This window comes from Balaenoptera physalus (assembly GCF_965194825.1).
Source record: "Balaenoptera physalus genome assembly, chromosome: 5".
NCBI lineage: Eukaryota > Metazoa > Chordata > Mammalia > Artiodactyla > Balaenopteridae > Balaenoptera > Balaenoptera physalus.
The window spans coordinates 146495090-146516119 of NC_138884.1; the positions used below are offsets into that span (position 1 = coordinate 146495090).

General features: G+C 45.4%; 2 protein-coding genes across 3 annotated transcripts in view; one reads left to right on the top strand and one right to left on the bottom strand.

The window, feature by feature from the left end:
• Positions 1–21030, top strand: part of TBC1D14 (TBC1 domain family member 14) — an 89035-nt gene that overhangs the window by 29439 nt on the left and 38566 nt on the right. For both annotated transcript variants that reach the window (XM_082462223.1, XM_082462224.1), the window contains exon 2: positions 4515–4635. In XM_082462223.1, the coding sequence (XP_082318349.1) occupies positions 4515–4635 (121 nt within the window). The remainder of the gene's footprint in view (positions 1–4514; positions 4636–21030) is intronic.
• On the bottom strand, positions 675–20940 carry LOC309660991 (uncharacterized protein; the record flags this gene model as incomplete). The annotated part of the gene is made up of 7 exons (XM_082462214.1): positions 675–2731; positions 7239–11162; positions 13141–14031; positions 14345–14543; positions 16769–16934; positions 19541–19633; positions 20658–20940. 5 exons carry the CDS (start codon positions 20938–20940, stop codon positions 14005–14007), a joined length of 768 nt encoding a protein of 255 aa, XP_082318340.1. The 3' UTR covers positions 675–2731; positions 7239–11162; positions 13141–14004.

A 21030-nucleotide genomic window follows, 5' to 3' on the forward strand; every position in this document is an offset into this window, starting at 1 on the left:
TCCACTTCTGTGTTGTTTTTGCCCTTCAGGGACCGAATTGAGGCCATCAGCTTAAGTCCCTAATGTGGCCAATAGCGGAAGTGCTTGCTCTCCTTACGGCGAAGGATTTTAGCCCTCGCATCGAAGGGCCCTTCACTGGGATGCCTGGCTCTCATCGCCTCCTTGGCACGGTGCTCAGGCGCTCCCCTGGAGCCGTCACCCCCCGCTGGCTGCCTCCCCCAGGAGCCAGCTGTGGTGCTCTCCTCTGCCACCCCCTGCCCCGACCTCGCCCAGCCCCCCGCCTTCTGCTGCCCCTCCTTTCCAGGGGGACTCCTACCCCTGCTCAGAGGCCACCTCTGTGTAATTCTCAGTCCTGGGCTTTGATTTTTCCAGATATGTCTCTCTTGCCTTGAGCCCTGCCTTGAGGGTGCCCACGCGTGTGCCCCACCCTTGGAGGTGGCCCCCGCTGGCCTTGGGGCGGCTCCCACCCTGCCTCCTCACGTCCCCTGCAGACGCCTATGCTGGCTGCTCCATTTGCCAGCAGACACATACTGGATAGAGCGCTGGGGATGCAGAGATGACCCTGCCCTGCTGTCTGGGCCACCCCACCCCAGGGGAAAGGTGTGTGGAGAGGGGAGCAGACAGAGTACCTCCAACAAACACGGAATAACTTGGTGAGTGCTCTAGAAACGGCTGGTGTGGGAGCCCAGGCCTGGGGGCTGGGCTGGTGGCAGCCAGACGGGGAAGGCTTTGCAGAGTAACCCGAGTTCAGTAAGTGAGGACTTGCTAAAGGAAGCTTCAGTCACACAGCCCCCGTGTTCTGCCACCTGGTGAAGTGTCAGGGATGGCGGCTGTGACCACTGCCTTCTCCAGCAGCACGAGAGCGCTCTTAGGCATCTGAGGGCCAGGCTTGGGCTAACGCTGTGGTCACACAGCTCACGTGGGGACCTCCCGAGGGATCTACAGACGCGTCTTCCCTCTGGGCCCTCCTGGACTGGGGAGGAGCCTCGCCACTTGCGGGCGTCCCTGAGGGCTCCTCTGAGACCCAGTCAGGAAGGCAGCACAGGTGCCAAAGGGACGGCTCGCCCCGCTGCCCGTGTTCTCTCACTGCACCTGGCCCCCGGAGTGGGGTTGGGTCGTGTGATGGGCAGAGGCGGGTCCTTGGGGCCACCTGGCTCCTGGGCCCAGCAGCCAGCTCCATGCCAGGCTCCCCATGACCCTCGACCTGAAAGGGGAGCAGGGGGGCCGGAACTGTTTTCTGGCTGGGCTTCCCCGCTCCCTGTGCCTGCACCAGGGCTGCAGATGGCACAACAGCTGAAGCTAGGGAGGGATTCCTTTCTGCTCAGAGCTCCTGGTACTTGTGGTGACTTCAACTTCACAAAAAATAATACATCCAAAGATACCTTTTACAGACCTTTCAAAAGTCATGGCCTATTATGTATAGCTTAAGCTCTTATGCTAAAAATAATTCTGCAACTCTGATTTTCTTGGCTTCGCCATGCGGCATGTGGGATCTTAGTTCCCCAATCAGGGATCGAACCCGCGCCCCCTGCACTGGAAGCGCGGAGTCATAACCCCTGGACCGCCAGGGAAGTCCCACAACTTTGATTTTTGATAAACTTTATCTGCACTACATTTGTGTGAAATTATGTAGCCTTACCAGTGGGCGGAGAAACCAAGGCTTCTGTTCCTCCTGGTTCACCTCCTGCTGGTGGGTCTCAGCGAATAGCACCACCGTTTACACTCAGCCTCCCAGATCACAAAGCCCAGACTTCAAGTTTCCCCGTACCCAGTCCCTTCTTAGCGGTTCTCTACTGTTACCCCTCTAGACCCTCAGCAACTCACGTCCCTCCAGAGCAAGGTCAGGGTCCTTTGGGAGGCGTACCTCTCACTCCTGGCCCCTCCCCTTTCTGGGTGCGTTTGGTTTCCTCACCTTTTGTCCCTTGCACCCAGTTCCCTTCCTCAGAGGCAACTCCTCTTTAGCAAAATGTTAGCCTTTAGTGAATCCAGGCTCTGGATGCCCAAATTCTTAGAACCTTTCTGGGTGGCTGAGGTTTTAGCTTGGTTTTAATTGCGTAAGTCTTTCACGGCTGGGTGAATCTTAGATGTTCAACAGGTTGGGCCTGGAGACACCTCAAACTTCATTTCTTACTAATGTAAATAGAAATTGCCTTGGGGTATGAAACCATTTCTGAAATAGGTTCTGTTATAACCACAACAGAAAAACAAGGAAGAATACAAAGAAACCTTATTTGAAAGTTTTTGTATAATAACTTTTTTTAAATATAATTTCAAATTTACTGAGACTTTGCAAGAAAAATACAGGGAATTCCCTTATGTCCTTTACCCATATTCACTAGCCATTTACATTTTACTCCAGTGTTTTATTCATTCTGTGAGTGTGGCATCTATTCTATGTAAGTGTATAAGAATTTTGAGGAAGCATTAGAAGAATCATTTGGCAGCATCATGCCCCTTTACCCCTAAGTATGTCAGTATGTTTCCTAAGAACAAGGGCATTCTCTTCTGTAACCGTAGTACAGTTATCAAGATCAGGAAATTTAATATTAACCCAATGCTGTTCTCCTCTATACTCTATGTTCAAATTGCGTCCGTTGTCCCGATAGTCTTCTTTATACCTTTTTAGGCCCATGGTCCAGGATGCGGTACAGGAGCCACCTACTGCATTTAATTGTCAGGTCTCTTCAGCCTCCTTTTAATCTGGAACAATTCTTCAGCCTTTCTCTGTCGACTGAAAAAAAAAATGCACAACCTAAAAGTTGAGAATTATGTTTTATTTCGTGGCCTTACTGAGGACTATAGCCCAGGAAGGCAGCCTCTCAGATAGCTCTGAGGGACTGTTCCAAAGAGATAAGCAAGGAGCCAGGATATATAGGAGTTTTTGCTGAAAAAAGCCAAAACAAAAAACCCTGCAGTTGAACATCAAAAGATTACTGCTAATCACAAAAAACAGACATCTCAAGTTAACGATTGTATGGGGAGATGTAGGAGTCTGGGCTGATTGAAACTATCCCTTTGGTATGCATCTTCACTATCTAGGGCCAGTATCCCGGTTTTCCTCCATCCAGAATCCCCTCAGGGCGCCCCGTTGAGATGGCTACAGTGGCTGATGGCTGGATGGAGGCAACGTTGTTTGTTTACCGAAACGACAGGCACTATTTTTCTGTCCACATGTGACACTGACATTTTTAGAGTCAGGTTCATTATTTCACAGGCTGTCCCTCAGTTTGGGTGTGTCTGCACTTCCTCATGGTTGCGTTCAGGTGATGCATTTTTGGTAACCACTGTCAACATGGTGTGTTGTTCTCAACATCAGAGCAGCTGACATGTTCTGTCCGTCCTGACATTGGGGATGCCAGCTTTGATCACTTGGCTAACGAGGTTTCTCGACTGTAAAGTTAACTATTTTTGCCTTTGTAATTACAAGTAATTTGTGGGAGGTACTTTCAAACTATGTAAAATTCCTTTTCCTCATCCAACTTTCACCTACTAGTTTTAGCATCCATTGATTAATTCCTAACCCCATCAATCTTTCTCTACTTATTAGGGGGCATTCTAAGAGTTTTCCTTCCTCCTCTATTTGTGTGTTTGTATCCATATCCACTTGGGCTCATGGATTTCTTTTTCATTTGATGGGTTATAATCCCATTATTTATTTTGATGATTACATTGTTCCGGATTTAGCTAGTGAGAGCCCTTTTCAAGCTGGGTACTGTTTTCATTAAACTTGTCCCCATATTTCTTTGAGCACCTTCTTTCTAGCACACAAGATGCTTCATGCTCATCTTATACTTTGCAGTGAGCCCTAGAAACCATTTGTTTTTAATGAATGCACCAATACAATGCATTCCAAAACATAGTTTATTTTGTAGTACCATTTGGGATTTATTTATGTTATCTGGGTTTGTTTACATGTTGTTGGGAGAGAAGACCTTGTGATAATCTCATGAGTGGCTTTCTTTTTATGATACATGGAGACTCTTTATAAATAGATAATATAGATTTACCGTATAGATAATTTAAACTAAGCTAGAGGTTTAAGTACTAAAACAACTGTTATCCTTTGAGCACTGATCATGTACCTGTAATTTTAATTCATATAGTGACCCTTGTTAGACATAAGGAAACTGAGCCTCAGAGAGGTTAATATACCGGTCAGAGTCACACAGCTAGTGAGTGATTGAGCCAGGGTTTCAATTCAGTTTGGTCTGACTTCAAAGCTCACTTTTTTGGATATGCTTTGTTACGCTATAATACATTTCCTTACTCTAAATGATAGAAATTGTACATGTTATTGTTGAATAACAAAAAACTTATTGTGGTTCAAGGTCTTTTCACCTGCTTCATAATTCTTTGTCTACATGAAAATCAAATCTGCAGAATTAAAGTTTGTGATTCATCACATTGTTCTCTCAAAGGAAAGTCTACCTGTTTTCATTAGAGAGGGAGTCGGCTGTCCTAGTGTTTCTGTAAATACCCAACAATTCCCTAACCCTTTTATTTTCTTCCTATAGGAATTTGCTTGCTAGAAAACAAAATGCAAGACTTGACAAACAAAATGACTTGGGATGGAAGTTATTTGGAAAAGTACCACTCCGAGAGAATGCTCAGAAAGAGTCAAAGAAAATACAAAAGGTATACAAGATACAAAAACACAGAAATATGCTGGGCAGCATACATTTATGAACCATGCAAAAATGTCCATTATTGAGGCTTTGAAATTGGAAAGCTTTGTTTTAACTTGCATGCTAAGTACCTAAAATTTAAGTCTGTCTTCAGAATGTGGATGACTTTAACCTTTTTCATTTCTTATAGCTTGTATGCACACATAGGAAAGCTCAGTTGAGAGAGCTGGGCTTTAGATATTTATAACTTGATGAAATTTAATCAGTTTTTTTTTCAATAAGAGTTGCAAATGTGTTTACTATCAAACTTTTATTAATTGTGTTTGATGTTAAAGAAGTCTCCCTCTCTGATCCCAGGGGTTTCTTGGGAAGGACTTAATCCTTCCAATGCTTCCTTGGACCAGGAAACCTAGGGCCACTGTTACCCAGGCTGCAGTATGACCTCTTCCCCTCGCGGGCCGACGCTGCCCACGTGTCTTGGGGGGAGAGGATGGGGTTCAGGGTCAGGCCAGGCCTGTGCAATCTCACCACCGCTGGGCTACTTCGCTCCCCGTGGAGGGAGTGATGCTAGCCGCTGGAGGCGTGTGCTCATCTTTACAGGGAGGGGTCTCGAGCACAGACTCAGCCAGGCCGGGGGTGTCAGCGGCCTCGGCAGCCCTGATTGTTACCACCTGCATCTTCTGCTTGGCCCTGGGTCCCAGCCATCCTAACAGTGCGGTGCTTGCCCGGTGCTGTGACACTGCCCCGCAGCAGCCTTACCCCCCAACCTCAGTTTTGTATTCACGGACAGTTGTTCAGCAAACACTTCTAAGTGCCAGCACTGGAGTTAGAGAGATGGCACCGCACCCATGCTCCAGAACACCCCTCTGGTGAGGGAGTGATTGCAGCGCAGGTGTCGCAGGGAGCAGCATAGGTGCGTGGGGAGGGAGGCCGGGCCTGATGGGCGAGGCGGCACAGAAGTCTGAGTTTAAAGGTGTGACAGAGAATTAATAGTGATGGGGATCGTGTACTGAGTGATTACTATGTCCTGGCGATAAATGAGCCAGCACGTGGGTTTCTAGTTCATTTAAAACTCGCAACAACCTTATGAGGAAGGCACTGTTACTGTCTTCATTTTACCAAAGAAGCCCTGAGACCAGGCTGACTCGTGCGGCTAGTAAGCGGCAGAGCTGGTGCCAGGCCCTTGCAGCTGCGCTGCCCCTGCAGGAAGGGAGGGGCAGGTGCTGGGCGGCTCATGCAGCGTGAACCCAGGGAGCAGTGAGAGGAGCTGTCCATGGGGCCTGTGGGGCGGGATGTGATGCATTCGGAACCTGTCTCTAACCTGGAGGCTCTGGGGAGCCCCTGAAGGGTTTTACTTATGTAGGGAGTGAGGAGGTCCCCCTGGCGAGTGTGGCTCTTGGACTAGTCCAGGTGGGAGACATTGGGGTCTGGCTCGGTGCAGTGGTGGCAGTGGGGCTGCAGAGTATTGCGGCCCTCTGAGAATAAACATGTGAGGTCCAGGGGTGCAGTGTGTGAGCACGTGCTGGGGCTCTGGCTTGGACAACAAGCTGGCTTTGCACATATTTCATTTTTTATGCCTCGTCAAATTACAGATGTTTTGAATGTTGTGTAGTGTTCCTTATAGCAGTTTTCTGGACCTAGGAAGCTCACAAAATAAGTCAGTGTCGGAATTCATTTTTATAGACTGTTACATTTTGAATTTGAATCACTTATTGTGTAGGCTTGTTAAAATAGCATACAATTAAAATATGATGCGTTTGTATGCAGAGCTAAGCTATACATTTCTTAGGAAACTCAGTAGCTAAGCTGTTATAAAATTTTTAAAGAAATCTACGCTTTTCAAAAAAGTAACCATTATGCTAAATAGATTTTCCCATGGCTCTTAATGTCACTTGCATCATGTTTGAATTTCTTTGTTATGCGTGTCGTACCCTGTTTTTTTTAAGGTGAAGATGGATTATATTCTTGGACTTAAAGGATTTTTGTGAACTGAAATGACTAGGTCAGCTAATTATGTAGTAACACAGTACTGCAAAGAAGAGGACCATCTGGCTCTAACCATCAATAATAAAGGATGTAATCGTACCTGCAGCGTCATACAATCCTGCCTCTGTCCTGTTTGCTCGTGCTTTGTATCTCTGGCCCTCTCATTTGTCACCCTGTCCCCTCCTCCCCCAAGCTGGCAAGGCCTGAGAGGGATCCAGAGCCAGGGACCTGCCCCTGGGAGGAAGCACCTGGGCACCACGCTCGAGCTGGCTGCTGTCACAGGTGTCGGCTCACACAGCCTCCCCTCCCCACTTTAGAGAGCCCATCACTGGGGTCCGAGTGTCCAGACTTGTGATCCCAAATGGTGACAATAACTCTAGTTAGAGCTAAAGCATAATTAAGATATTTAGTAAACTCTAATTCCTTTTCCCTTTCTCTTTGGAAGTTTTTTGTACTTGAGAGAAGTAGCATCACGTAGTGATTTAAAAGCATGGACTCTGGAGTCAGACTTACTGCGTTTGGATCCCCGCTCTGCTACACTTTGGCTGTGTGACTTTGGGCAAGTTCCTTAACCCTTCTGAGCCTCATTTTCCTGCTGTTTAACATTAGGAGAATAATAGTACCTACCTCCGAGGTGGTGAGGATTAAATGAGTGAGTATACATCATGTGCTCCAAGCAGTTATGAATGTCGCAAGTGCTAGGAAGTGTTTGCTGGTATCATTGTTCGTTTCCTGTGAATGAGAAATGGACCACAGTGTGAGAGGGTGAGCCTGTGCCCTCCATAGATCCCTTAGTTTGCTTGTTCAGCAAACCTTGCGCCATTTTGGGGCCAGGTCTTGTACTGGGCACTGGAAACACAAAAGCGGATGGGTGGACATGTCTCAAGGAGCCCGTGGTGAGCCGAGGGTTCAGGTACGAACACCAGCCAAGATCTTTGGACTTGAAGGCTCGGGTTTGATTTCCGGCGTCCCCTCTTCTCGTCCGTATGACCTTGGGCCAGTGACTTCTCTGTTTCCTCATCTGCAGAATGGGCCTGTTAATTTATAAATTAACAGATAATGTATGTGAAGTATTTTTGCCCAATGTTTAGCACAGTGTGTGGCCCAGAGTTAGTACTCGGGGTGTGGCTGTCATGACCTTTTGTTAATAAATTGGCCCGTGGAGTGCACTGGGTGCTGTATGTGGTTTGCCCAGGGCGCTGTGGGCACAGCTGACTTCACTCTAACTGCGCCACATTCTCTTGGCTTGGGCCTTCTTTTTTGGCTGCGATTTTTAAGGAAATGATGAAATGTTATTGATACTTTCAGTTAACTTTTCAGATTTCATAAAAATTTTGAAATGCAAGTAATTTTCTCTCAGCTTGCATTATGATTTTTCCTAGGGGAAGCAAAAATGACCAAGAATAACTATGAGACTCACACTAAACCAGTGGTTCTCAAATTGTGGTCCCCAAGCTAACATCATCATTACCTGGGCATTTGTTAGAAACACAAGTTCTCAGGCCTCTCACCCTAGACACACTGAAACAAACTCTGGGGCTGGGGCACAACAAGTTGTGTCTTAGCAAATGCTCCAGGCATTTGTTCTAATGCACACCAAAATTTAAGAACCACTGCCGTGTGAGAAGGGAATGCTGGCTGTTAGGAGGAAAATAGCCGTCTCTGCCCACAGCGGGTTAAATAATGGGCCCAAGTATGCCATGTACACTTTTGGCAATTGCTGGTGGACTGGCGAAGCTCTTGAGAATAAATCTGGGGAGAATGTATTTGAAGATAGCTGCCTTCAGGTCTCCTGTCGCTGGGTTTGTATGGACCAGGGCTCTGGCCAGCTTGGCGCGGATGGCGGTGCTGTCTCAGAAGTACAGTCCTTTGTTTTGTGAATGAAGAGGAACCTTCTTTCTTGGATTCCATGGTCCTTTCACGGGTTCCACAAATTTGAGACATTGTGTGGATCAATCCTGGTTATTATAATGAAGGGCAAAGACTCATTCGGCCCCTGCCTTCACTGGAACTTACCAGGGGTCGGGGAAAGAAAGATTTGAACAAATAACCCTACAGATAATTGTAGCTGTGATAAACGTTGCGAAGGAAAAGTAGAGTGCAGCCATCCTGAGACGCTTCTGTACCACTGAGCACATTTCTCTGAGACTGGTTTCCAGGTGACCTGCAGTTGCTAGGTCCAACGGTTATTTCCCTCAGCCCTGGTCCACTTCTCTGCTTGGGAGGCTTTCTTACCGTGGCTTCCAGGTCACCACACTCTTCCCCCTTTTTCAGTTTCCTTTGCTGGGCGCCCTCAGCTTTCCAGCCCTCTGAACATTAGGGTGCCTCTCTAGCGCTTCCTCATCTGTGGGCGCCTCTGGGAGATCTCCGCTGGACTCAGGCTGTAAATGTCATGCCTACGCTGACCACCAGCCAGGCCCTCACCCCTGAACTCCAGACGTAGGCAGCCAGCTGCCTACTGGACAGCTCCATGTGGACGTCTGATAGACATTTCGTGGTTAACAAGCACCAAGCTAAACTCTGATTTTCTTTCTTTCTTTTTTTTTTAAAATTAATTTATTTAATTAATTTATTTTTGGCTGCGTTGGGTCTTCAGTGCTGCGCACGGGCTTTCTCTAGTTGCGCCGAGCGGGGGCTACTGTTCGTTGCGGTGCGCGGGCTTCTCATTGCGGTGGCTTCTCTTGTTGCGGAGCACGGGCTCTAGGCACAAGGGCTTCAGCAGTTGCAGCACGCGGGCTCAGGAGTTGTGGCTCGCGGGCTCTAGAGCGCAGACTCGGTAGTTGTGGTGCACGGGCTTAGCTGCTCCGCGGCATGTGGGATCTTCCCAGACCAGGGCTCGAACCAGTGTCCTCTGCACTGGCAGGCGGATTCTTAACCACTGCGCCATCAGGGAAGTCCCAACTCTGATTTTCTTTTTCCACTCTGTCAGACCTGTTCCCTTTGCAGCTTTCCCCATTTTGGTAAATGACAGCCTTAGCCTTCTTTTTCAGGTCTGAAACTTTAGAATTGCTCTTGACTTCTCTTTCTCATACCTCGCTTCCAGTCTGACAGGTGTTTTGTTTTTGTTTAGGCTCTGTGGGTGAATCCGATGTGCCGTAAGGTTTGAGCAGTAGTGACTTGCTGGGAAATTTTGAGCCTCTGCTCCAGTGAGGTCGTGTGGATGAAATCTTTTTAAAGAGGTGCTCCTGGTGTAGCCTTGGCAGGAGGTGGTTGTGGCTTTGTGGTCCGTTATTGGGAGATGGGGAATGGGTTCCTTTAGATAAGTTAGTAATACTTCTCAGTTATATAAACGTGTAAAAGATGTATAAGATATTAACAAATTAAGAAAAAGGAAGCTGACTGTGATTTTCCCATCAGAAACCATGGAGGCCAGCAGGAAGTGATTTCAGCATTTTTAAAGTGCTGAAAGAAAAGAACTATCAACCCCAAATTCTATATCCAGCAAAAATGCCCTTCAGGAATGAAAGTGAAATAAAGATCTTTTCAGATAAAGGAAAACTGAGAGAATTTGTTGCCAGCAGATCTAAAAAAATTACTAAAGGAAGTTTTCCAGACAGTAGGGACATTATACTAGAAGGAAACTTGAAACATTACGAAGGAAGAGGAATAGAAATGGTAAATGTCCAGATGAATACAGCAGACCATTGTTTTCTTAATGAGTTCTTTTAAATATGTTTGGTTTCAGCAAAAAGTATAATGTTGTATGGGGTTTTCAGCACATGTGGATGTAATACGTATTACAAATAAAACACGAAGGAGGAGGGGATATGATGGTAAAGTTTCTACATTCCACTTGAAGTGCTAAAATATTGATTCTAATTAGATTGTGAAAAATATATATTGTAAATCTCAGATCAACCACTAAACTACACAAAGAGAGAGTGAAAAACACAGTATGTTACAATAGAATTCTCAAAAGTTCCAAGAACTGAAATCAAGACAGGAAAGAGGAAATAGAGGAAGGAAAAATAGAAAACAAATAAGATGGTAGGCCCAAATTGAAATATACCAATAATTTAACTTAATGTAAATGATGTGAGCATACCAATTGTGTGTCTGAATGCTCAGTCCTGACAGATTGCTGTCTAAAAGAAATTTACTTCAAATATAAAGCAGGCAGTTGAAATTAAAGGATGGAAAAAGATAACACTACCATGAAAACATTAGTCAAAATGAAGATGGAGTAGATGCATTAATATCAGAAAAAGTAGACTTAAGAGCAAAGAAAATTACTGGTGAGATGTTACCAGTGAAGACATAATGCTATTAAATGAGTGTGTACCTAATAAAAGACCTGCAAAAATACATGGTACAAAACCCGACAGATCTGAAACAGGTAGACAAATCCATAGTTACAATTGAAGTGTCAGCACCCCTTTGTAATTGATAGAACTATTGACAGAATTAGCCAGGACATAGAAGAACCTACCGTCAATGAGTTAACGGACATTTAGAGAACGCTCCACCCTCCAACAAGAGCACAACACACATTCTTTTCAAGCACACGTGGATGGTCACCAAGATAGACCGTAACCTGCGTTATAAAAGAAACTATATCAGAAAGGATTAAAATTACACAAAATACGTTCTCTAACCACAATGAAATTACACTAAAACAGTGACAGAAAGATAACAAGAACATCTCCCCAAACTTGGAAATTAAACAGGTAACATGTTTCTAAATATGTTTTGGAACAATAACGATGTCACAAAGAAAATGAGAAAATATTTTGAACCGAACAAAAACACAGTCTATCAAAATTTGTGGGATGCAGTGCTTAGAAGGAAATTTATAGCATTAAACCAGTCAGATTAGAAAAGAAAAAGTTGTCCAATCTAATTTTCTACCTTAAGAAACTGTAAAAATAGCAAATAAACCCAAAGCAAGCAAAAGGAAGAAAATAATACACATAAGAACAGAAATCACTGAAATTGAAAGCAGAAAAATTAATAGTCAATGAAACCAAAAGCTGGTTCTTGGAAATTATCAGCAAAATCAAATGCTAATAAAACTGACAAAAAGAGAGGAGAACCAAATTATCAGTAAGAGGGATGAAAAAAGGAGATACTACTATAGACCCTGAAGAAATTAAAAGGATAATAAGAGAATGTTATGAATAACTCTATGTACGTAAGTTTGATAACTTAGATGAAATGGTCCATTTCCTTGAAAATCACAAATCACCAAAACTCACTCAGGATGCAATAGATAACCCAAGCTGTCCTGTAATTATTAATGAAATGGAAATTTTAGTTAAAAGCCTCCCCAGAAAGAAATCTCCAAGCCCAGAGGGGGTTTCATTGATGAGTTCTCCTGCATATTTGAAGAAAACTAACACCAATTTTCGAGGAGGAAGGAGTGACTCATAACATGAAGCCGGTATTACCCTGATACCAAAACCAGACAAGGACAGTACAAAAGAAGCACATTGGAGGCCAGTATCCCTTATGAAGACACACACAGTCCTCAGCACATTATCAGCAAATTGAATTCAGCAATACATTTAAATGTGGCCTTTATCCAGGAATGCAAAGCTGGTTTATTATTTGAAAATCAATCAGTGTAATCCACTATTTTAACAATCTTGGGCAGATCTCACAGGTATTATCTGACTGTAGGAATCCAGTCTCAAAAGGTTACATATGTGCTGTATGATTTCATTTATATGATGTGCTTGAAGAGATAAAGCTGCAGTGCCAGGAGTGGGTACTAAGGGAGAGCATGGACGAGGTTTTGGGGAGGATGGAACTGTCCTGTATCTTGATGGCTGCAAGACAGCGTGTTTTAATAGTCATAGAACTTACCCACCAAAAAGCTAACTATATGTTAATTTAAAAAATAAAACTAACATGAATGAATGACTCAATCAGTCAAGCAGTTAGGGTACTTTTTTTTTTTTTTTTTTTTTTTTTCAGTTAGGGTACTTTTGACCCAGTATTTCCACTTCTAGGAATTTATCTTACAGATGAGTTTCTGCAACTGATGGTTTTATAGGGTATTGATTGCGAAAAGATTGGAAGATTACAAAAAAGATTGATTAGAAAAGACCGGAAGCCATCTAAATGCCTGGCAATAGGGAATTGGTTAAATTCCTAAATGCAATACAGTGCATACCTTAAAAAAGCAAGCTGAATAACCATTAGTGTGCTCTGTATGCATGAGATACATGGATATGCTCCTAAGTGCGGATACTGTATCAGGAAGGCCCCTTAGGAAACTGATAATAATAGCATTGCTTTGGAGAGGCGAATGAACTGGGGGAGGAGGGAGACCTACTTTCACTGTTTACCCTTTTATACCTTTTGGATTTTATTTTGTGTGCACGTCTACTCTAAAAAAAGTTTTTAAAAAGTATGCAGAATGGTAGACAAAAAAGTGTTAAGGAATTTGGGCAAAGGACCACAAGACGAAACAAGAGCCTAATGGATATGCCAAACTACAGCTCACAAATTCCCATGTAGCTCATAGAGGCACACTGCAAATTTGACACTGAGCTTCCTAGTGGTAGGGCAAAGAGGGAAACTTTACCCAGTGAGTGGTGATCCAGAGTAGGAAGCTGAGGCTGTTCTGGAAATTCTGGCTTGTCAAGGTGGTAGACGGCACGCTGGTACAGGATCAGGGCCTTTCGGTTGAGGGTGAGCCTATCAGGAAATCACCTCATAAAATGTCTAAGTGCTATTAATTTTGGATTTTAGAGAGGCAGCGAATTAATTATGTATCACATTTCTACATGATGCCTTTCTGGAAGAGAAAGAAAAGGGGAAGAGAGAAGAAAGGGAAATGGCAGCGTGGTCATTTAATTTGAACTTTGTTTTTATTCTATGGATAGATTGTCTCCCACTGTTGTCGTGGCAACAGTTAGTTGATCTGAGGAGTATAACTCTCTTACCTCAGATGCCTTTAATAATACAAGTTGAAATTCTAGTGCATAGCGCTTCTTAAGGTTTGCTTATTTTTCCGAATGGGGACACTTCCCCGTCAGTCTGAGAGGGCAGTATTCAGAGCACACTTTCAGTCTCACCGCCGTGGCTCCCAGGAAGAGATAGGAGTTCAGAGAACAGGAAATGGACAGATCTTTACTGGGACCACTAACAGTGCTGGGGTCACAGGGGTCTCAGGCTTGGGAAGGCAGGGGGCCAGGGAAGGGCTCTAACTTTGGGATCACAGAGCCCCTTGTCTGTGTCCTGATTCTGTCACTCGTAGTCAGCTGTGTGACTTTAGGCCGCCGACTTGACTTTGCCTCTCTGACCTTTGGTCTCCTCCTCTGCAAAGATGATGCCCATCTTGCCTGTGCTCATGGAGGTTCAGTAGGACAAAGTGTGGGTGTTCCGGAGCAGTGGTTGGTGTCCAGTGGGAGCTCAGTAAAGATCAGTGGTTTCTCTCGTTCTGGCCTTACATCATGGCTACATCTTTACTCCTCTGAGTGGATAAAAACAAAAACTTTGCTGTTGCTCAGGTGTGTTCAGTGTGTTTTGGAAATTGCAGTTGCCAAAATCAGTCTTGGATTCCATCTGAAATGGCTTAAAAATTGTTTTTTTTCAAATTATAAAAAATAGTTCATGAAAAAATACCTGTAAAATACCCAAATGATGGCGGTGGGCAGAATCAAACGGGAAAGCCCTCTTCACCCGAGACTCCACAGCCCCTTCCGCGTTGTAGTCTCTGACCGTTTAGTGCCCACCCTCCCAGGCCTTTCTCTGAGCCAGATTACATTTGTGTACATTTCACTCACATGCATACGTTTGTGAGAGGGTTGTGCAGCTTCTGTCTGGTGTGTACACGATCGGTTCTCAGGAGACCTGCCCAGCACTGACCTTGAAGTTGCCGTGGCCGGGGCTATTGGGAGGCGACCGTCCATGTTCTGAATCCACTTTCTGACTGACTCTGGGCTCAGGCGATAGTGTCTGCAGCTGGGTGGCCTGTTGAATAAGCTGAACCAGAAAAGTACGTTTCATGGAAGTAGCTGAATTGAGGCAGCTTCCTAGGAAGGCCTGGGGAGGTGGCCCTTGGGAGCTTTCAGATGCTTTTGCCCTTCCCCCAGCAATTTAATGTGTTGATATGAAAATATTGACAGCCAAAGAAAACTGCTTTTTTCACATTGTTCTAATTCCCGATGGAAGGTTGAGATTTTAAAGTATTTGATAATCTCTAAACACTGTTGGATCAGCAGGGGAGACGCTTCTTGGGTCTTTTCCAGGCCCGGCTGGCTTGTCTTGGGCTGTGGTGCGTGGTGCAGGTCCCGGAGCACAGCTGGCCCTCGCGAGGAGGCGTCATCGGCAAGCGCCCGCGTAGACTTGGAGAAACCTCAGATTTGAGAAGAGCAAGGCTGTTAACCTTGCTTTCCTTTAAGTTTCCTCTAAACTCCCCTTTAAGTTGCTTGTCTAAGTTGGACTCAGAATATTACTTAACATCTTGTCAGCGTGTGGAAGCACTTTGGGTAGAGTCTTCTCTTTGGTGCTGGAAACTCCGTGGTATCCCTGATTAATAGGCAAGTGTTGCGTTTGTTCCTTGATCTTATGCCTGTGTCTGGTAGTTAACATGGCCTTAGGGCCACGAAGGGAACACTGTTTTGGGATCCTAGTTCAGAGGCAGTGCATCAGGGGAGTTGATAGAAAGAGGCTCTGGAGCCAGACTGCCTGGGTTTAAATCCCGCCCTGCACCTGACCAGCTGTTACTTAACTGGGCAAGTTACTCAGAGCCTTAGTTGCTGCATCTAGGGAAAAGAGGGAGGTAGGGGAGATGATGCTGATAGTACCTATATTTGTTTCCTGTTGCTCCTGTAATAAATTACCACAAACTTGGTGGCTTAAAACAATTCAGATTTATTCTCCTATAGTTTGGGGGTCAGAAGTCTGAAATGAGTCTTCCAGATTAAAATCAAAGTGTTGGCAGGGCTGGTCTTTTTAGAAGCTCCAGGAGAGAATCTGTTCTTTCTTTTCCAGATTCTATAAGCTGCTGGCATTCCTTGGCTTGTGGCCAAGGAATTTCTGTTCCCATCAATACACTGCCTTCCCCTTCTGTAGTCACATCTCCCTCTGCTTCCATCTTTTTTTTTTTTTAAATAAATTTATTTATTTATTTTTGGCTCTGCTGGGTCTTCGTTGCTGCTCATGGGCTTCCTTGAGTTGCAGCGAGCGGGGGCTGCTCTTCGTTGCGGTGCGCGGGCTTCTCGTCACGGTGGCTTCTCTTGTTGCGGAGCACGGGCTCTAGGCGCGTGGGCTTCAGTAGTTGTGGCTCGCGGGCTTCAGTAGTTGTGGCTCGCGGGCTCTAGAGCACAGGCTCAGTAGTTGTGGTGCATGGGCTTAGTTGCTCCTCAGCATGTGGGATCTTCCCGGACCAGGGCTTGAACCCGTGTCCCCTGCATTGGCAGGCGGATTCATAACCACTGCGCCACCAGGGAAGTCCCTGCTTCCATCTTTTAAGGACACTTGTGTTTATTTTGGGCCCACCCAGATAATCAAGGATAATCTCCCCATCTCAAGGTCCATAACGGTAATCCCATCTGCAAAGTCCCTTGTGCCATGTAAGGTAACAGTCACAGGTCCCAGGGATTAAGACATGGGCATGTTTGGGGGCCATCACTCAGCCTAGCACAGTACTTACCTCATGGGATTGTTAGGGTTGAATGAGACTCATCGGGTCCTAGCTCAGATGGTCCCTCCTAGGTGGTGTCTTCTAAGAAGTTTTCCCTGACCACCCCGTCTGAAGAACCACCCACCGTCGCCCCATCAGTTGTCACTCTGTCACAGAACTCTCAGGTATTTTCTGCACAGCCCATGAAACTTAGGACCAGACCTTGTTTGGTTCTCACTTTACCTCCAGGGCCCAGAATAGTACCTAGCTTTAGTGAATGGTTAATACAGGTTTGTTAAATGGATGAATGTCAAAATTTCAAAACATACCACTTTGTAGACTTTCTTCTTATCTCTATGACAACAGAGACATTTCCCCATATCATTAAATATTTTTCCATGATCTCGTTTTTACTCACTAAGTAATGGCCTTTGTGTAGCTGTATCATGGTTCACCTAACCAGTCTCCCAGGTTGAAGTTGTTCCTTCAGTGACCTTTTGATCCTGTGAAACCCGGTCTAGCAAGGTTGGGTTTGTCAGCCTGTCTCTTAGGATGCTGCATCAAACAGCTCACCCAGTCTTACCTCCTTGATCTCAAAGGATAGAGACAACAATGTTGTAGGTTAATCAGATAAGCAAGTAAATCCAGTGTGCTGGTGGAGATACAGGAAGCCGGGGGATGAGCGCTGGTTAACTCAAAAACTTCAGGAGGAAGAATTCTTTTCAGGTGGATTAAGATAGAAGTCACATCTAATGCCAGATTGAGATAGAGAAAAAAGCTCTGTTAACGTCTTATTTTTGCTTTAAGTTTCAAAATTTAGTAAAAGTCAACTTGTCATCACATGGTATAATAGTTAAACCTTTATGAACGGTACCCAGTTCCGAAATATGTGGTAGAAACTGTTGGTAAAGTAACCTGCAGGTTACAGCCTGTCAAAGGAGATAAGCAGTGTGCTTTGGAAGCACATCTTAGTGTGTATTTAACACATGCTTAATGCGTCTGTCTCATATTTAAATTTAGTGAGCCTGTGGGCCCCGGTTGGCTGATGTCTACAGCATGCGTGGCACTAGGTGTTGGTAGGAGGCGTGGAGGGTCTGAGAACCCACACCTCGCTGTGAGAAGGATGCTAGCTCTCTTCCAGTTGCAGGAATTATTTCTGGAAAGCCACCAGTAACTCCTCAGGCCGGGGCAGCTGCCTCCTGGGGCTCCTGGAGCCCTCAGATTTCTCTCAGTCATAGGACCGAGCACCGTATAGTGTGGTAATTGTCTGTTTGCTGGTCTGTGAGGGACTCGAGGGCAGGGACCTTGTTCATCTTTATTCTTAAGGCCAAGCACCAGAAGTGCTTATTGGACGGGTGCAATGAAGGATGGAACAGTGATGCTGAGCGTCTCCTCTGTGCCGTGTACTTTGTTAGCAATCGGCGGGGAGAAGACTACAGCAAGGCCCCGCCCTCAGAGGTTTCACAGTCTCTTGAGGGAAATAAATATTAATCAGAGAGTCATGTTATTACAAGTTGTGATTAAGTGCTATGAGAAAACAGAACCTGATGCTAGGAGAGAGAGGAACCAGGGCCTTGCTGTAGTTTACATGCGAGGGCAGGAAGTGCTTCTGTGGGGATGTGTATTTAAGATGAGATCTGAAGGACTGGTCATCAGCCTTCTTACTGGTTTATTCCCCTTGTGAAGAAAAATTTCAAACCTGGAGAAGGGTTCAAGGAATAATTTAATGATGAACAGCCATATATGCTCCACTTAGATTGAACAGTTGTTGACATTTTGCCATATTCATTTATTGTGCCTCTTTCTAGTTTTAAAAAATGGAATCATTTGAAAGTAAGTTGCAGATATCATGACATCTTATCCATAAATACATCAGCATTCATTCAGCTCTCTACACAACCATGAAGGTATTATCAGGCTTAAGAAAATTATCAGTTAATTTCCATGATAGCATCTGACCATGACCATGTTCAGACCATGTTTGTGACCAGATCATGTTCTGCTTTCTCTAGTTACACCCAACTGTTCTTTATGAACCAGCCTCCAATCAGGTTTGTGTATTGCCTTTAGTTATTTGTCACTTTATTCCCTCAATAGAAAACAGTTACTCTACCATTCTTTCATGACATTTACCTTTTTTTTTTTTGAATGATCATGGGTTAAAGGTTCATTTAACACATTGAGGAGATGCATTAAATGAATCAGTTAAATGAACCAGTAAGATGGTAAAATTGATTCCAAAGGCATTTGAGGAACTAGGTATTTATAGACATACAACCAAAAAACTTAGAATAAGATTGCTACATTAGATTTAAGAAAACATCATCTTCAGAGTTATCTATTCTATTGGACATAAATCCACAAGTTAATATGTCACTTCACAGTGTCTGGGCTCTAATAGAGTAGTAAGTAGCACAGGCACATTCTCCTAGAGAATTAAATAAACCTCAGGCAGGCATATTAAAAACGCCCAGGTATAAATGGAAAAGGCACCTCTCCCCCATGCTTTTGTCTTATTTCCAAATTTTGAATAATTTTTTTTTTAAACAAGGCTTTCCCTAATCATTCCAGCCAGAATCAGCCTCTCCAGTTTTATCCTCCTATTACTTTTTTAAAATGGCTTTATTGTGGTATAATTATTATACCATAAAATTCACTCATTGTACATGTTCATGACTTTTAATAAACTTATGCAGCTATGCAACTGTCACTGCAATCTGGTTTTAGAATATTTTCACCCCTCGACAAAGTCCCCTCATGCCTGTCTGCAGTGGATCTCTGCTTCCGCCTCCAGCTCCAAGCAAACGTTAATTTGCTTTCTCTCTAGAGAAAGAAATTTCACATAAATGGAATCATGCACATTACCTTTCTTCTGGCATCTTTTCACTCAGCACAGTGTCCCTGAGGCTCACCCATGTGGTGTCCATGTGGTGTCCATGTGGTAGCGTGTATCAGTGCCCTTTTCATTGTTGTGTCAGTGCTGTTTATCCATTCCTCACTTAATGGGTTTTTGGAATTTTTTTTGGTGTTGGGCTCTTATGAATAATGCTGCTGTGAACATTTGCATGCAAGTCTTTTTGTGGATGTATTTTTTATTTCTCTTGGGTAGGTTCCTAGGAGTGTGGTAGGTGTATATTGAACTATGTAAGAAACTGCCAGATTGTTTTCGAAAATGGCTGCAACTACCAGTGACTTATGAAATTTCAGATTCTCCACATTCTCGCCATCTCTTGTCATTGTCTGTCTTCTCGATTATAGCTTGATGGACATTGTAGGCTCCTTCTGAGTGAAGAAGTTTCTGGTGGCAATTTGGTAATGCTGTTATCTAGAAAATCAGCTGGGGAAAGCGTGGTACCATGGTCTGGGGACTTGTGAGTTTCCTTCCGGAAGAAGAGTCTGTGTTGTCTCAAACCCAGTTTGTTCAGCACTTGGACACTGGACCTATGGGCTGACCAGAAATAATTTTGACCTTATGCAAATTTTAAAGACTTAAAAAAACATTGAGGTATGATCTGCAAACAGTGGAATGCTGTCATCCGAAGTGTACTATTCAGTTAGTTTTGATGAATGCTTATCAAGATAATACTTCTGGGCTTCCCTGGTGGCACAGTGGTTAAGAATCCACCTGCCAATGCAGGGGACACGGGTTCAAGCCCTGCTCCGGGAAGATCCCATGTGCTGCAGAGCAGCTAAGCCCGTGCGCCACAACTACGGAGCCTGTGCTCTAGAGCCTGCGAGCCACAACTACTGAGCCTGTGCTCTAGAGCCCGTGAGCCACAACTACTGAGCCTGCGTGCCACAACTACTGAAGCCCACGCGCCTAGAGCCCGTGCTCCGCAACAAGAGAAGCCACCGCAATGAGAAGCCCGCACACCACAACAAAGACTAGCTTCTGCTTGCCACAGGTAGAGAAAGCCCACATGCAGCAACGAAGACCCAATGCAGCCAAAAATAAATAAATAAAATAAATAAATTAAAAAAAAAAAACTTCTGTCACCCCCCTGGGGATACGTTCTGCCCCTTCCCAGTCAATCCCCAGAAGCAATCACTAGTCAGATTTCCATCATTATGTGTTGCTGTGTGCACCCTGACGCTTTGATTGCACTGATCTTACTGTGGAAAACATTTGAACCGCAGTAGAGTATACAGAAGAGAATAAAATGGCTCATAATCACTCCACTACCCAGAGGTTACTAGTGGTACTATTTTTATGTAGTTCCTTCTGGTAATGTACGTGTGTCATTTTAAAAAAATCTCACAAAGCAGAGCTTTGGCGAATGTTTGGCGTGTCACCGCTTCCTTTTTGGAGTGTACGTTTTCCAGCGTGGTATGTGTGTGCTGAGGACGCAGCCTGACTCGCTTAGCGCGAGCATTTAGGCCCGGTTTGTATCGCGGGCGGACATCCCGCGTCTGGACTCCCCGCCTGCGTGGGCACGTCCGGTGTCTGGAGGGCGCCGCGCGACCTTCCCTACCTGGGCGGCCAGAGGAGGGACCCCAGCGGGATTTGGGGGGCCCGGGTCCTCCCCCAGCCCCGCCCGGCGCCCAGGGTCCCGGCGAGCCAGGCCTGACGCACCGAAACCGAGCCGCGGATCGGCTGCGCGGCATCTGCGCGCGATTGAGCGGCCTGCCGCCCCCGCCCGGCCGCCGGAGCCGCCGCCCGAGGTCCCGCCGCGGAGCCCCGGTTGCTCGCTCGTTCGCCCGCTCGCTCGGGCATGGAGCCGCCGGCCGCGCGCCTCTGAGCCCCGCGGCGTTCATGGTGAGTGGGGCCGGGGCCCCGCCCGCGCCCCTCCGGGGGTCTGTTCGTCCGTCACCGGCCGGAGGCCCCAGCGTGGGTGCGCCCGTGTG